General features: G+C 38.6%; 1 protein-coding gene across 2 annotated transcripts in view; it reads left to right on the top strand.

Moving 5' to 3' along the window:
- Window positions 1–14,882, top strand: part of LOC134534251 (circadian locomoter output cycles protein kaput) — a 32,851-nt gene extending 17,969 nt beyond the window's left edge. The window contains exons 13-17 of one of the 2 annotated variants that reach the window (XM_063372541.1): window positions 331–503; window positions 4,991–5,179; window positions 7,228–7,386; window positions 8,249–8,428; window positions 11,736–14,882. In XM_063372541.1, the coding sequence (XP_063228611.1) occupies window positions 331–503; window positions 4,991–5,179; window positions 7,228–7,386; window positions 8,249–8,428; window positions 11,736–11,852 (818 nt within the window). In that variant the 3' untranslated portion in view covers window positions 11,853–14,882. The remainder of the gene's footprint in view (window positions 1–330; window positions 504–4,990; window positions 5,180–7,227; window positions 7,387–8,248; window positions 8,429–11,735) is intronic. The other variant, XM_063372542.1, reaches the window with a different exon arrangement.
- The last annotated feature ends 1,288 nt before the right edge of the window (window positions 14,883–16,170 follow it).

Genomic DNA, 16,170 nt, shown 5'->3' with positions numbered 1-16,170 from the left:
ATTGTGTACATTGCATGTTCCGAGTGTATGTACCATAGCGTTTCCTGTGTGTGTATTCTGTATCTTTTTTACGATTTTGCTTCCATTTGTGCTTCCTTTTTTTTAATGTGCTTCCTTTTTTCCACTGCGTGTAGTGTGTGTTCATTGCGTGTGTACTGTCTCTCCTGTGTGTATTGCATTTCTAGTGTGTGAATTGCGTGTCCTGTGTGTGTGTTCTGTGTCCATTTCTTTTCCTGTGTGTGTCGTGTGTGTGTATTGTGTGACCTTTTCTTTTGTCGAATGTGCGAGCACGCGCGAGTGTTGCCCCGGGGTGTCGCGCTGCCGTCTCAGCAGGTAGCCAGTCGTCGAAGGCAGCGCACGCGAAGGTCTCCCCGTCGGCCGGGAGGAGCCGGCGACGCCACTCGTCGCACGGGGCCAGCTCCGACACGGCCTCGGACTCTCGAGCGTCTGGGGCGGACTCCAGCAGAGGGTCCCGGCAGTCCCAGCCCACCTCCCACAGCGCGGTACGTTGTCCCGGGGCTCCTGTCCGGCACGCTCGGGAGCACGGCCAGTACAGATCAGTGGTCGTGCCAGATCATGAAATGTGAATACATACCGGCCCCACAAAGTAACGCTCTAGTTCATTTCAGGAAAACAGATACTTTACTTTTTCCATAGAGTGCGTGTTTATCAAAATAATCTGTTTTCCAATCAGGTAAGTGTGCCTGTTGACTTATCAAATCATGTTAATCAAGGCACTTCTCCTGTTAAAATTAATATTCAATACAAATATGTGTTTAAATACATTTGAATAAATGTTGAATAACATTTTGAGATAAATCAAACTTAAATTAAATTTAAAAATTCACGTACCATATTGTTTACATAATAGGGCGTAGCATTCCTAAGTAGGCGCTAACAACATTTTTGAGTTACGAAATAATAATGCTATTAATTTAGGAGATATATTTGAGTTCTAATAAGAACTATTATAGCATAAACTTAATGTTTTGTATTATGATTAGTGGTGCACCGATGCGGATACCGATGAATCGTAATCGGCGATTATGGGTACTTACCGATTAATCGTAATCGGCGATTATCTTAACGATTACTTTGCCGATTATCTACGTCCCGGCGTAATTAAGTAGGTTTTTACCGTGTAATATTTTGTTACACATTTTAGGACGAAATACGTTAATATTTTTATATATTACAAAATTCATCTAACTCCGCCATATCATGATTACAGATATTTCGTTAAGTTTAATAAATCTCATTGCCTCGAACAATAAAAAATACATTTTTCCTACACGTTTATTTACGTTTCGTCTTTTGTTCTGTCTTTTGTTTAGTGGCCTTGTACAATACGTATAGCCAGAGACGTAAAATAGATGGCACACAATCAAAATACCACAAGCAGTTGCAGTGTATTCTATGACAATCAATCTTTTCGAGTCGTAGTAGCGGTTCAAAATCGTGGTCCCGATACCTTCTAGAGTTTATCTCTGCGTTTTACAAACTCGTTATGGGCTTCTTTGGTAACATTATTTGTTGTTGTGTTATTTGTATGTGACGTGAAAAGTGAAAAAGTATTTATAATTTTATATATTCAGTCAACATAAATAAAATCACATGTGCTAGAATTGGTTTTGAGTCATTTTTATATAATTATAGTGAGATGGTGACTAGGGAGAAAAAAAGTGAAGTGTGGAAACATTTTTCTATAAACTCAAGTGAACAAAATATAGCAACATGTTTACATTGTTAAACGGTAATTTCTCGATGCAACCTTATGTGATAGTCGATAATAATGCTAGTTTTCCGCAACAAAAACTTACCCACTGTAAATTACAATTATTAGACTGTAGTTCAAGTTGTTTACAATAACAAATATAAATAGAAGTTAATTTAATTTACACTTTGCAATGACTTAATATTGTATTTTATATATTTTTATACTGCTATTATAACTGCATTCTCAATTTTACCTAATCTTGTTATTAAATTCACATGGAAATAAAAAATTTTGTGTGCATTATTACACTTAAAAACATTTGTTCATTATAATCGGTAATTGAATCGGTATCTGCCGATTATTGCTCTCATAATCGGTAATCGAATCGGTAATCGGTAAAGTCATATCGGTGCACCACTAATTATGATAAAGATTATTTAACCTTTTAACATCATTCCAGATTATGTTGTTCACAAAATGCATGTCTGCCATGATTTGCGTGCCACTAGTGCATCCTAGTAGGCGTGAGGTAAACTAGTCGTGAAAGCTTCTGGCTTTTCTCTCTAGAGGTGCTGCTGACTTAAGGAATGGCATAAAATAAACATTGGCTGAACACAATGGGCGTCGTCAAATCTAAATACGCAGCGGAGGAAGTGAATAGCTATTTAAGGAAAGAGGAAAATATTGTTTTTTGGTTGGTCACATTATTAACTTTTCGCATTTTATTTATTGCTACAAAAGTGTCATTGCCATTGTGCGGGCACGGAAATAAAATATCATGTTAAAGAAAACAGCGCTACTTCAAATAATGCCATAATTTATTGGTGCCGTTACCATTTAAAAATCGCTCTAATGGAACAGCGTTACTTCGAGGGGCGGGTGTACAGTTTACAATAATATCACAGAAAATTAGTACACAGCACAAATGTTTTTAAAACAAGTTGTAAAAAGCCACTCTATAGAAATAAAAAATACATGTGAGTATTGGTCATCTTCAAAATATAATTCTGTAAATGTACCTGTGAAATATGAAAAAATGAAGCCCGTTACAAGACAGGAAACACTGTCCTGAAATAAAACCGGACAGAAACAATAAATTCCGAGCAAACTAAACGCCAGTTGTGCAGTAATGCAATCTGTAGGTAAATAGCTGAAGTACACTTGAAAAAATCGAAACACGATAAGTTTTATTTTCTGGAAAGTGGGGCAAAAAAAATTGTAACTGAAACTGTGCTGGATACCACCGGCCTAGGTTAAAACTAGGATTTCAGTTACAGCTGCGAGAGTCTTGTTGCTACCGTAAAACTCTTTGAAGGAGTTAGTGGTTGATCTTTTTTTTTTCCTGATTGTCATGCTTGGATAATAATTTTGCACCTTGGCTAAATATTGGACATGCGTTTTGTGTCAGTGACAGGTCCTGACATGTTGCTCATGTAGCGAGGGTCCCTGCAATACCAACACCCAGCATGCCTCATATTTATCAGCACAGAGTCAGCACCAAGGTTTTTGGACCCACTGTAATCTCGGCTGTCTTTTCACTATAGGTTTCTGTGAAACATGAAATCCTGCCAGGCTGAAACCAGAAACTGTTCACGGGGGAGAGATAGGAACTGAAAGAAGCCATATCCTTAGAGAAGATGAAAAATAGCATTTAAAAAGCTACTTTATAGCATTTATTTTTTGTTCTGTAGCATTTATTAGCGTTTATAATTTTTTTTAAGTCCCGTAGAGTGTGATGTTCAAAAAATGCTTTTTAAAAATATAGGAATATAACATAACAATACTGACATTGTAATTACATATACAGTAATAAACTAATAAAGAATTGAATCAAAATACAAATAACAAATACAGCTACATGGGACAATCAATCATACAAATTTTTGTTTCTGACCACTAGTAACACAACATACTGTAGCAGAGAAATTTGACACAGTAAAAAAATTACACATCATGTTCATGATAATTCATGATTAAATGAAAGCATTGAATTTCAATGGTATTCTCGGTCCTCCTTGTCCAATGAACGTGGGTGGTTTGTTGTGACGCATGACGGGAGGATGGAGGAGAGGCGGAGGGTGGCATGTTCAATGATGGACGGCGAGGGGTGTGAGAGACTTTTTTTTTGCTCGTAAGGAATGAGAGGGGGGAAGGGAAGTTTGTTTTACAGTTACCGGGTAGTGTTTATGAGGAAAATAACAAGTTATACAGCTGAGTTCAAACAGAAAGCTGTGAAGTATGCAGAATGAAACTGAAAAAATGTGGCGGCGAGAAAATAAGATACGGCAGCAATCAATGTCAAGTGCTGACTGGTACAGCCAAACATAACACCAGCTGGCGCCGAAAGATAAGCGAGCATTTCGAAGGATGAAACAAATAAAATATCCAGAAATAGAAGCGGCCGTGACCGTGAGTGACAGGCAAAGAGATAAGGTAAGGTAATTGATTGTACACATCGCCCGGCACAGGGCACACGAGTTGTTTACAGCACTTTAGTGCAGACCGTACTGGTTGGCCTTGAAGACTTCCGCTGGCTTATCGCTGCACACACACACACGCACGCGCACACACTCACACCATACGCACACACACACACACAAATGCCTTGCCTTGCCGGTTGCCGCTTGGAAACAAAACATGTGCTCTGACGGGAAAAAAAATTCCAGTAGCTCAAAATAACACAATGGTAGTTTAGTATGTAGCGCGAATTCGCAAGTTTGTTAGTTTATCGCATTTTATCGCTGGTAAACGGGTTTGTCGCATTTATTCGCGGCTATATCGTTAAAACGATTTTTCATCCTCTCTACATATCCTCCATTTTTTTTTTAATCGTTTCTATGTCATAACAAATTTTCAATGTTTAGTTTTTGGAAATTTGCATTGTTACAGAAATGATCACACATTAAAGAGACTTTCGAAAGGCCATAACATAGTTTCTATTAGTGATGTGTTGATTCAGGTTCTCGGTTCTCAGTTCCGTCGGTTCTGGATATTGTTTTGGAGGTTTAACGTAATTCGAGAACAGAGAACCAAATTTTAATGAACTGGAACCAGACAGACAACCGAGAAAAAAACTAGAACCGTCATTCCCAGGAATGAATTCAGTACTAAAAACGCCAATGACCTCGCGAGAGACACCATACAGTTATTTTAACTTTTAACTCAGGCATCCCTAACGAGGAGAATATATGGAACTCAAACAATTTTCCCGCTCGTCGTGTTTCCCCTGAGGAGGGTTCGGCCGTGTGCTGTGACTCGTCGGCCTGATTGCAGAAGTCGCGCTCCAGCCTGCAGATGGTCGGCAAGGCTGTCCCTCTGGGCTCCCAGCAGCTGCTGCCCTCCTCGGTCGCCGGCTTCACGAAGCCCCAGGCTCAGTACATGGCAGCTGTGCCGGTGCAGCCCGTGCTGGCGGCCGGCGTCCCGGGGGCAGGCCCCATCGTGCCCGCGCTGCCCGCCTCTGAGGTCCGTCCCGCAAAACAAGTATACAAAATCAAAAATTCACAATATCTAAACGGTACAACCGTGAAGCGAAGAGAAAGCAAAGCCAGCGGCCAGACAATTCGATTGCTTTTAGTTCAGTTCCTGGCTTCAATTCTTGACGACGGTTCTGCTGCCTGAAAGCGAATAAAGGTTTTTATCAATTGTGCTTCATTAAGATTGGTAGATTTTTCTAATCATAGTACACTATACATATAAAGCAGTCCAGTAGCAAATGAGCAAAACAGCCATTCTTTAAAGATTTCTTTGTGTGCAAACGTCTTTGCTCTCGTTTTACGAAATTTGGTAGGAGTAATTTATTGAATGGAACGGAAGTCGATTGGAACGGAAATGTGTAAACACGGTGCTGTCATCTGTGGAAGTCTCAGATATCTATAAATGATGGCGGACCGTATGATTCATCCGTTTATATTAACTTATATAGTTCATAGAGAATCTCTGGAAGTTTTTTTAACATATCACAGGGACTCGACGCGTGCTCCTCTTGTCACACGGCAAACGTCGAGACGATATTCGAGCTCATCCCACACCCTGCACAACATTTCGGTAGTGATGGACTCTACCGCAACTGCAATTCGCTGTCTTAGCTGTGGCAAGGATTGTGGTAGGGGCGGGACAAACACCATGCCCATGAAAGAAAGTCCCGGTTATAAAATTTAATTGTATTGACTGTAAGCGTTGTAGAAATTTGGTTCTGGGTCACAATTTAAGAGTAACACGGAAACAGTTTTTAGATAAGCGCATGCGCGAATACTGCTTTTTTTTTTTTTGTTTTCTCGTTTGCAGCGCATAAGAATGGCTTTTTTCTCAATTAGTAGAGGATGAACATTTAAACTTTATTTGGCAACAGGATGGAGCCCCTTACCATCAAAATCTCTTTGTACGAAGGTGGTTGAACTACGAAGTCTCTGACTGTTTGATTGGTCATAATGGTCAAGAGGTCAGAGCTCTTTTTCGCTGGCCTCTATGTTCACCTGATATAACGACATACGATTTGTATAGATATTTCCAATAGGATTATGTATTATATTTTAGCTATCATAAACCCATTAATTAATTTTTGGTTTACATAAAGACATGGGCAGACTGTTTTCAATGTATTATTTTTATTATGCTTTTTTTAAATGTTAAGAGTATCTTAAAATTTTTATATTGCTCTTATCTGTGAAATTTTAATTTTTATACGCATGGCAGCCATGCACCCTTTTTTTTTTTTTTTTTTTTGTGGCTTGTAACACTATCAAAATGATGCTATTTTATTGGAAAAAGTATTAAGTAACTTTTAAACATCTTGTAAGTAGAATATAACAATATCTTCATAAAAAAAACAGTATCATTAAAAATATTGAAAAATACTAACATTTTCCATTGTAGAAACTGAAAGATATTTTGATGAAAAAATAACACCATAAAATCTTGTCTCTAATAATGATTAAATGTTTCCTGGTTTTATCTTATCAAAGATAAGCCCTAATTCATCATTATCTTCATATACATTATATGTTATTGATAGAGACAAGATTTTTATAGTTTTATTTTGAGGCTGATTTTATTTTCAAAACAGGATATTTAGGCATCATTGTTTATATTTTTTATGAAATCTCTTTTTTTAAGAAGGATATTATATTAAATGATTTTAATTTCTCCAAAACTGAAAATTTGACTGATGCTTGATTTGTTTTTTCTTCCCAAAAATAATGATTGATAGTAAGCATGTCTATCTTTTCAGAACTAATAAAATAATACTATTGAGTATTTTTTTAATTAAATTGTGGTACAAACGTCATGCTAAATAAATTACTTTCATTGAATTTAATATTTAAAGTATTAGGCATTTGTCATTAGAGTTAATTTGGATTGAAAATGCTGAATATTATCATATTAATAGCATTTCGGTGCTTGGTGGAGTGTTAACTTGAATGTCGGTGTTACATGGTGTATCGGTGTTGTCGGTATTGACCCTGGCAGTCGGTGAAAGTGAAAGAGAGGGACGGTGCTGTGTGTGCGCGCAGCTGGTGATGACGACGACGCAGACGCACATCCAGGACCAGCTGCAGAGGAAGCACGAGGAGCTGCAGCAGCTGATCATGCAGCAGCAGGAGGAGCTGCTGCGCGTGTCGGAGCAGCTGTTCATGGCGCGCTACGGCCTGCTGCCCCAGCTGCAGCTCAACGTGAGTCTCCCACACTCCCCTAACCCTCTCCCCACTCTTCCCACCCTCTACACCCTCCCCACCCTCTCCACAATCCCCACCCTCTCCAGCCTCCACTCCCCCCTTCCTCTCCCTAACCACCATCTCCCTCCCCACCCTCCCTCCCTCCCCTCCCCAACCTCACACCCAACCTCTCCACCTCCCCTCCCCAACCTCACACCCAACCTCTCCAACCTCCCCTCCCCCTCCCCCACTCTCTCCATCCTTCCCCAACCTCCCCACCCTCTCCCAACCTCTCAAACCTCCCCATCCCCGCCATCACCCCTCCCCCCTCCCCCAACCCCACCATCCTCCCCATCCCACTCCACTATCTCCCCCCTCCCCAACCTCTCCACTCTATCCACGTTCCCCACCCTCTCCACCTTCCCCATACCCTCCCCACACTATCTCCACCCTCCCCTCATCTTGCCCACCCTCTCCACCCTCCCCTCACCCTCCCCACGTCATAAGAAAACTTTGATGAAAAATTGCATACTTTTTTAATTTTCTAATATCATGTACAGTTTTTGCAAATTTAATTTAAATACCTAATTTGTTTAAATATAATCACAAACAATTAGTTTAAAAGCCCGCCTTAACCAGTTTGATATTATAGAAGATTTTCTGGCACGGTGGTTGGCCGGTTCTTGCACTCTCGGCTCAGGCGGAACGTGACAATTTTTCGTGCGTGCAGCCAGCGTTCATCGATTTATAAGACTTTATCACGTCAAAAACCTCTTAACATGAAATTATTCAAGCAGTGAGTAACATTTCCGTAGGAGTCGGTACTGTCGGTTGATGGAGACGTGCTGGTGATTGCCATGTGTGTGCTTGCGCGCGCCAGGTGACGCTGCCGTTCTCGGAGCCCGGCGCGGCCGTGAGCAGCACCACGTCCTCGCTGGGCGCGCGCGCGCTTGCGCCACAGGCGCTGCCCGGCTACGTGACGGGCACGGCGGCCATGAGCCTGGGGCAAGCCACCCGTCCAGCCCCTCAGCCCGCGACCCTCGCCATGGACCCCCGCCACGTGAGTGTCCCGGTCTCGCTCTCGCTCCCGTGCACGCCTCGTGGCAAGTGGCGTAGCCAGGATGTGTGTATGGCGGGGTGTTAAGAAGCATACCCCCCCCCCCCCCCCCCCCCCGTATTAAAGCGGGGGGGTCCGGGGTCCTCCCCCGGGAAAATTTGGATTTTCAGGTGTAAAATAGTGCTATTTTAGCAGTTTTCGGTACTTAAATTTAAATATTGTAATGGTAAAAATTGTATTAATTTTAATATGAAATTTGTTTGAGTGATGAATAAGAAATTAATTAAATATTTGGGGCTAAGGGGGGGGGGGGTTGAACCCCTAAACCCCCCCCCATATGCCCCTGATTGTGGCAAGTCAGGGGTCTCCGTATTCGTGAGTCATTTGGTATTCGACATTCACAAATAATTTGATGTTCGATTCAACATTTCAGATTTATGTTTATTACTAATAGTTATCCTTGCACCATGTGCGACTCATTCGAAAAATATAACATACATATATATGAAACTACATGATTTTTTTAAAATATTTAGTTTTGTTTACTGTAACATTATTCGAGATTGTTTTTATATTTAACAAAGCAGTGACTTAAGATTTAACATTTTAAATGATTGTTTATTTTATTTATATAATCAATTATATGCACAAAACTATTTTTAAACATAAAATTTTACTTGATGCCAGGTTAATTAATTGAACAAAATGTTTTCTCTAATTATTAGCAATCAAATTTATATATTCATATATTCTTGTCCAATGATACATAGTCTTTAGATAATTATGGCATGTGCACTACAGGGTATTTATTTTCTTGTACACTAGAGTCCCGTTATAGTGAGGTGTCACGGTTCCGGGTTTGATCCTCGCTATAGCCGTGTCCTCGCTATAACCGAATTGGACAAATTTTGGCCCCGAAAAATTAAAATTAACCGAAAATAGCATAAAAATTGTGTTTAAACCTGTATAGGCCTAATTGGAAATTAACAGGTTATATTAACGAAATCTTAATTTCTGTGAGCAGATGTGGGAATTCTCTTTAAAACGATACCGCATATGTACGGATGCGATCATCGATTGCGTGAAAATAACCAGAATACCATACCACGCCACGTAAGTATAGCATCTCAGCCCGCGGCCGACGCAGCATTGTCCTGCTATCTATTGTTGACGCGGGCAATCTGCTGGTGGCCATGTTGGTTCGGAATGTTATTAGGTGGTGCTAGTGTAGCGCGACGATTTAATTCCTTACAAAAAAGACAAGAGTGCCAGTTGCAGGAAGGTAGCATTGCTGCCGCTAGGCACTTCTCAAAAAAGCAGGAGTGCGGCTGCGGCAACGCACGTATGCCTCAAACAAAATAGTCGCTGGAAAACTATACTTTTTTTCATTTAAAGAAACCTGTCAACTTTTTTAGAAAATAAATTTGGGATTAAACTCAAACCATTTCCCGGACAGATACCCCAACAACTGACCGAAACAAAAGTTACAAGAAAACTGCCCTAGCGATTCGGAAATAAATACGGTGGTGCCTACTAGAGGTGTAAAAGTAAGGAAAAAATGTGTACCCGTATGTATTCGTTACTATAACAATTAATACTCGTTACTATCGTTACGTTACTCGTTACTTCTGATACCGCATAACTTGCTATGTTATGTTGCAGAAACGAATCCAGTCGTATTGCGTACGCGTACAGTATGCCGTCGTGTAAATAATAATAAATAGAATATAAACAATTAACAATATTTGATAATTAATAGTTTTTGTTAACCAAGAAACAATTAAATCTCATTAGAGCGGCTTTTTAATATTATCTCTTTTAAGATAACAACCAAAAAAACGTGAAAATACGTGATTATAAAAACAAAAACATATTTCTAATTTGTAAAAAATACTTTCTTACGTTGTTTCTGTTCCAATCTAAAACTTTGTCTACACACGGCAGACGGCACAGATAACTAACGGAAGTTTGATAAAAGAAAGAAAGGATGGGATTCTATTTTTAAAGCCACGCACTTAGGTGGCGACAGCAAGGCTGAAGAATGTGACAGGCGTCAACGGCAAGATGTCTAGTGGCGAGCGAGAGGGGTGGAGATAAAGCAGAAAAATAACAAAACCGCGCTTCAAGCGATCACGCCGTAAATTCCTCAAAAATACCTCGTTATAGCCGTGTTCTCGCAATTACCGTGCTCGCTATAACGATATTCTACTGTATTTAAGCATTTCAGATAAGGGACTGTAAACCAGGAATTTCAAAGTTTTAATGTTTTTGTACTTAAGGCCTCATTTTCATAACATATTTTTCACAGGTCATTCCTGTACATTTATCTCTAAATTCACATTTCGTGTTTCATCACAAACTTTTTTTTTACGAGATATTTACCAAGTGGTATCTAATTACAGTAAAAAGGAGTGCTATCGTTCTTGACTATGATAATTTGCATGAAGTATTACAGCTACTACCAATGTTTTGTAAATATGAACAAGGTCACAATATATTATTGAAAATAATGACAATAAACTGATAAAAATCAATGTTTTATTTATTTATTTAAAATTGTGACATTACCACCAACAGTCGTTACACTTGGGTGGTGGGCACGATAATTATACATGGACAAACATAAGGTTATCACCGCAAACATATGGACTCCCTCCCCGGTGGTACCATATCAGGTAAGAACAACACATGGCCAACACACGAAGGAAGAATAAATACCACACATTGGCGGTGATAACAAGTGAGAACAAGTGGTGCGTAAATTTTTGCAACATTATTTTTCCAGTACATATATAGTTGCTGGAGAGTGTATGGTGGGGGGCTTTTTTACTGTGTCCTGTGCGCGTCGGCCAACTGTCCGTGGTCGTGCGTGTCTTGGTGACGCCTTTGAATATATATGCTGTATAGAAGTCGCGAGTGGATAGGATTTACTCTACGTTTTTCAGGAGCGTATGATGAGCAGCTTGGGAACTTCACCGCTGCAGTGCGCTGCCGTAACGCCCTGTATCGTCTTAGTTGTTATTTACACGTTAGAGTGCAGCACTGTCACCCGCCGTCATTCCCCCGCACCCCCCCACCCATCATTCACTGCAGCTCAAGTTCGTTCAACAGGAGAGGGAAGGGGTGTTTGAAGAGTTCGACACTTGTCCGCTAGGGACCACCACAAGTCGACGCCCCAGAGATGTATGGCGATTGCGACGGCGAATTAACCAACTACCTCAAAACCGTATTGGAAATTTTAACCTGGGCTGGCGACTTCTATACAGTGTATATATTCAAAGGCGATGCTGAGCGGGACCGCCTGTTGCAGGTGGCTGCTCAGAGGCAGTGCCCGGCCAATGAGGGGGCGGGAGGCATGCTCCAACTGTCCCAGCAGCAGGCACAGCTGCTCTTCACGGTCTCGTCCTCCGACCAGCACGCCCAGTGACGGCCGCGCCGCGACGCTCGAAGCCGTGCGAGGGTGAAACCAGGCGAGCTTGATTGCACCACGAGCACAAGACGTCCCGCGGGTCACCACTCAAATTTTGCGATTGTTCCGTTGTTGCAAACTTAAATTTTTGTCAAAGTTACACGGTATTCCGAAATTAGAATTTTTTTTTTTACCAAATTATTAATTCATTTTTTAAGTTTTAAGTTTTTCGTAAAGGTTCTCAAAATGCTTGTTATGGTAAGGTACAATACATTACAGTATTACTAGAGACCCGTGAATTTCGCGGGTTCAATGACCTCCAGGATGGACTCCAATATCCTCTACACACTCGGGCAAATGCCAACTGTTCATTGGCTGCTGACTTGTGAGTCGTCTCGACTGGGTGGCCTGTGATTCGACACTTCTATGAGTGAGGGTCTCTAATTGGCCCTCAGTCCTCCAGATTAACAGAGAACCAATGGCAGAAGCAGCACTAAGGTATAATTATTTGAATTTTAGCATAACATGGAATGAATCCGCGAAATTCACGGGTCTCTAAGTATTACACATATCTTCGCTTAACAACAGTGCCTAAGTGACTTTTATTAAAATTGTTTTTGTATCTCCAGGTAAATGTATGTATTTACCTTCTCTACATGTGTTGTTGAGCACTTTCTACTGATTAAATATGTCAGTCTAAAACAAAAACAATATTTTATGTTGTTATGTTTGCTTTTGGCAAGGTTTTTTATTAGCTGTCCTGAAAAAATTGTCAACGTGATAACGTCTTATAAATCAATGAACGCCGGCTGCATGCACGAAAAAGCATGACTCTTTGTCACTTTCCGCCTGAGCCGAGCGTGCAAGAACCGGCCAACCACCGTGCGAGAAAATCTTCTATAATGTCAAACAGGTTAAGACGGGCTTTTTAACTAATTGTTCGTGATTATATTTAAACAAATTATTTAAATTAAATTTGAAAAAACTGCAAATAATATTTGAAAATAAAAAAAGTATGCAGTTTTTCATCAATGTTTTCTTATGACGTTATCACGTAAAATTATCGTCCGTAAACCGACTTTACAGACAACCCCCCTTTTTTTTGTAACATAGGCTGTGTTGTTTTCATAACTAACCTTATGTAATTTTAAACTGTAAATCAATTAAGTTTTTTTTTTTCCTATGATAACCCATTATTAGGAAACCATGTTTACATATCAGTATTTTACAATTTTCTAGCTTGTCAAAAGGGAATATAACTATGAAGGTTCCACTGAGGCACTCAAAACAAATTTACACGGGTACGTGATCCAAATTAATGCTTGTGTTAACTTTTAAGTTACAAATGTTGATGGTTGTAGCAGTTACAGAATATTGCCTACATATGGCATTATGATCCCAATGCCAAGGGCGAACTGTGATGAGTAGTAGTGATGAGTAGTGTCTCCAGCATGAAGTGTTGTGTTTGTGAGCACCCTGTGGGACCGCAAGACGGAGGAGTTGAAGCGTTGTCCTAGTGATGTGTGATGGTGATGTTCACCAGACCACGCTGGTTTGGGTGTAAGTTTCCTCTAGCTACTGGATGTTGTACATTTTAAATATGTAATGTAATTTTCACTCATGTGGTCCATAAAATATTTTTAGACTACCGGGTTATATCTATTTGAAAAAAGAAAAGGTATATAATTAAGAATGGTCATGCCTTGCACATCAATTCGACAGATTACACTTATTGTGTTCACTTAACATTTGGAAACCATCTTTTTTTTTAATGGTCCAGGATTATATATACATAAAAAATTTATTGCTCTCACATTATAGTGAAACATTTCTTTTTAACGTATCAGTATGCTGGTACTCTAAAGCCAAGAAAGTGTAGATTTTGGTGGGAAAAATAAGTATAATTTTATTTCTGGCACATAGTAGTTACCCTGTCATCTGTATTGAACGGATATTTCGACTCATGCTGATGGCACTGTGTTTTAGCACTAAATATATATCCAGAAATCATGTTATAAGTAACATTGCCATTGCAATCAGTAACGTGCAAGTTTTTGTGGAATTTATACTAAGCTGGTAAAAGAGTTTACAGAATAAAAAGGATATTGTAAGCAGTGATAAATTTAAGGCAAAAATATATGCATTGTGAAACTTTTGTAATAATATTGTAATATCAATTTCCGTCAAATTTTGTTACGAGGTACGTACTTGGGGAAAAAAAACTCATCAGTTTTTATATTCAATAATGAAAGTTCTTTTTAATGAATAAGAATGTAATACATCTTTTAGAGGTCTGAGAATAGGTATAGTCATAGGTACTTTAAAGAGAAGAAACTTTAAAAGTTAAGTATGAAGTTTGTAATGAGGTTCCATTGTAAATATATAAATCATTTGAAGGGGTAAGGAGGTGGCCAGTATGGTAACTGAAGTGGTATTAAACAATACAATACTATTCAAGCTGTTAGAATTTACATGGCAATTAGTATTTTAGCAAATGCGTTAATACACCACATTGTATATGTCTCATTTGACTGTACATTTTAGTTGTATTATGATATATAAATCTTTTATTTGGATGATTTTTTTGTTTAAAGAGCAAACTTTTAAGTGTTAATAAATGAATTGCCATTGGGCATATTTTCAAGTAGAATTTTTGTCAGCGGTTTTACTGTTTTTATTTGTCCTAGGACTTTTTACTGTGGTAGTTTTTGGGAGTTATGCTTATACCATGTTAATGTTGTTTATACATCATTGGCTTAAAATGTGTAAATAAGAATGCAGATCCTAATTCAGTAAATTATAGTATGTACGTATTTACTATTGGATTGTATCAGTGAAATGTATTCACAGGTTATCTATCTGACCATGCTATTGATCTTGCAACACTCGACAGGCCGTTACTAAAGACTGAGATTTATCGCCGAGATATTTTTGTTTGGAGACAATTTGCTTGTCTAGTTTGAAGAAATTGTTCAAACGTTGTGAGACTCCGAATACTGAGATATTGTCAAAGATTGGAGCAATTAAAGAAATATTATGTCAATTTTACTAACCACTCTCTTTTTGACCTTTCAACTTCTTTCGTGTTTTACGTGTTAGAAACAGTATGACAACTGGTTGTTTTACTCATTAGGTGTAGACACACTTAAGTCAGTCAGGTCGCTTCTTAAGAAAGAGTTGAGGACAAATCATCTGGTTTATGTTGTTAGTACTGTTGAGCATATTGTGATTTTTAGAATAGTTTATAACTAATTTTATCAAGTTGCTTTTAAAGCTTATCATATTTTTATAGATGAATTTTACGAAAATCATTTTCAGTATATTTGTGTTTTTTTTTATATTACTTTGTTACAAATACTCATGTATGATTTGATGTAAGAATTTATTAAACCTTTTTAATTTTAGATTATATCACGTATTGCCAAAGCAGAATCTTCATTTACACTTGTGTTTTTGAAGAATTTTTTTTTCTGCCAGGATTTCCTCACTTACATGAGACCTGGGTCCATTTGCTCCCAACTCTTGCAGCTCCGAAGGGACAAACAGAGATGGCGACAGGAAATTAACCTATTGTTTGCGTGAAGGATGTGTTTCAAAGCCTGTTAATCAAATTGTTTTCATGATAAATCAGTCCTTAGTTGTAACTTTTCAGTTTTGCAAAGGTTTATTAAAAAAAAAGAAAACAAAAGAATGATTTATGTTTAGTTATTGTTTTTGTATTTTCAGATTTTTTAATGTTAAATGTTTAGAGGTAAATCATTTGATTCTCTATTATATGATGATTTACTAGATTAAGTTTTATATTGTTATTTAATTATGAAACTAAATACTTTTATTATTCTTAAGCTAATTATTGTAATTTTGTCTTGAATTGAAAAAGTGAAAGTACAAAACAAGGATAGGACCGAGAATCAACCCTTTGTAGTTTAGAATCTCGGAAAAGGGGTACAAATCTGTAGCCATAGGTAATTAGACTAGTGCAACTTGTGCACTGTGCATGCGAATATTGGCATGCTGTGTGATGTGCTATGTTCCGAGTTCGTACCTGTCTTGTCATTGTGAGATGCCAGTTATGTGATATTAACTTGTTTCCTACAAAGTGAACTGTGTTGATAAGTGTTTGAAACACACACAAATATTTATTATAGTTGTGTGTTGTACACATCCATCAGTTAGTTACCTGGTTAGAGAGTTCGCTAGTTCTTTGTTAAGTGCAGGAAGTGAATTAAATAGTTATTTTTTACTGAAAAAATTCTAATTGTGCGTAAAATGTTGTAAAACCTATTTTTATATCTGTGATGTAAAAAAAAAAAGCCCAGTATATTGTATTTATAGA

This window comes from Bacillus rossius, chromosome 7, assembly GCF_032445375.1.
Source record: "Bacillus rossius redtenbacheri isolate Brsri chromosome 7, Brsri_v3, whole genome shotgun sequence".
Taxonomy (NCBI): Eukaryota; Metazoa; Arthropoda; class Insecta; order Phasmatodea; family Bacillidae; genus Bacillus; species Bacillus rossius.
This window is presented reverse-complemented; position numbering and strand designations above follow the sequence as displayed.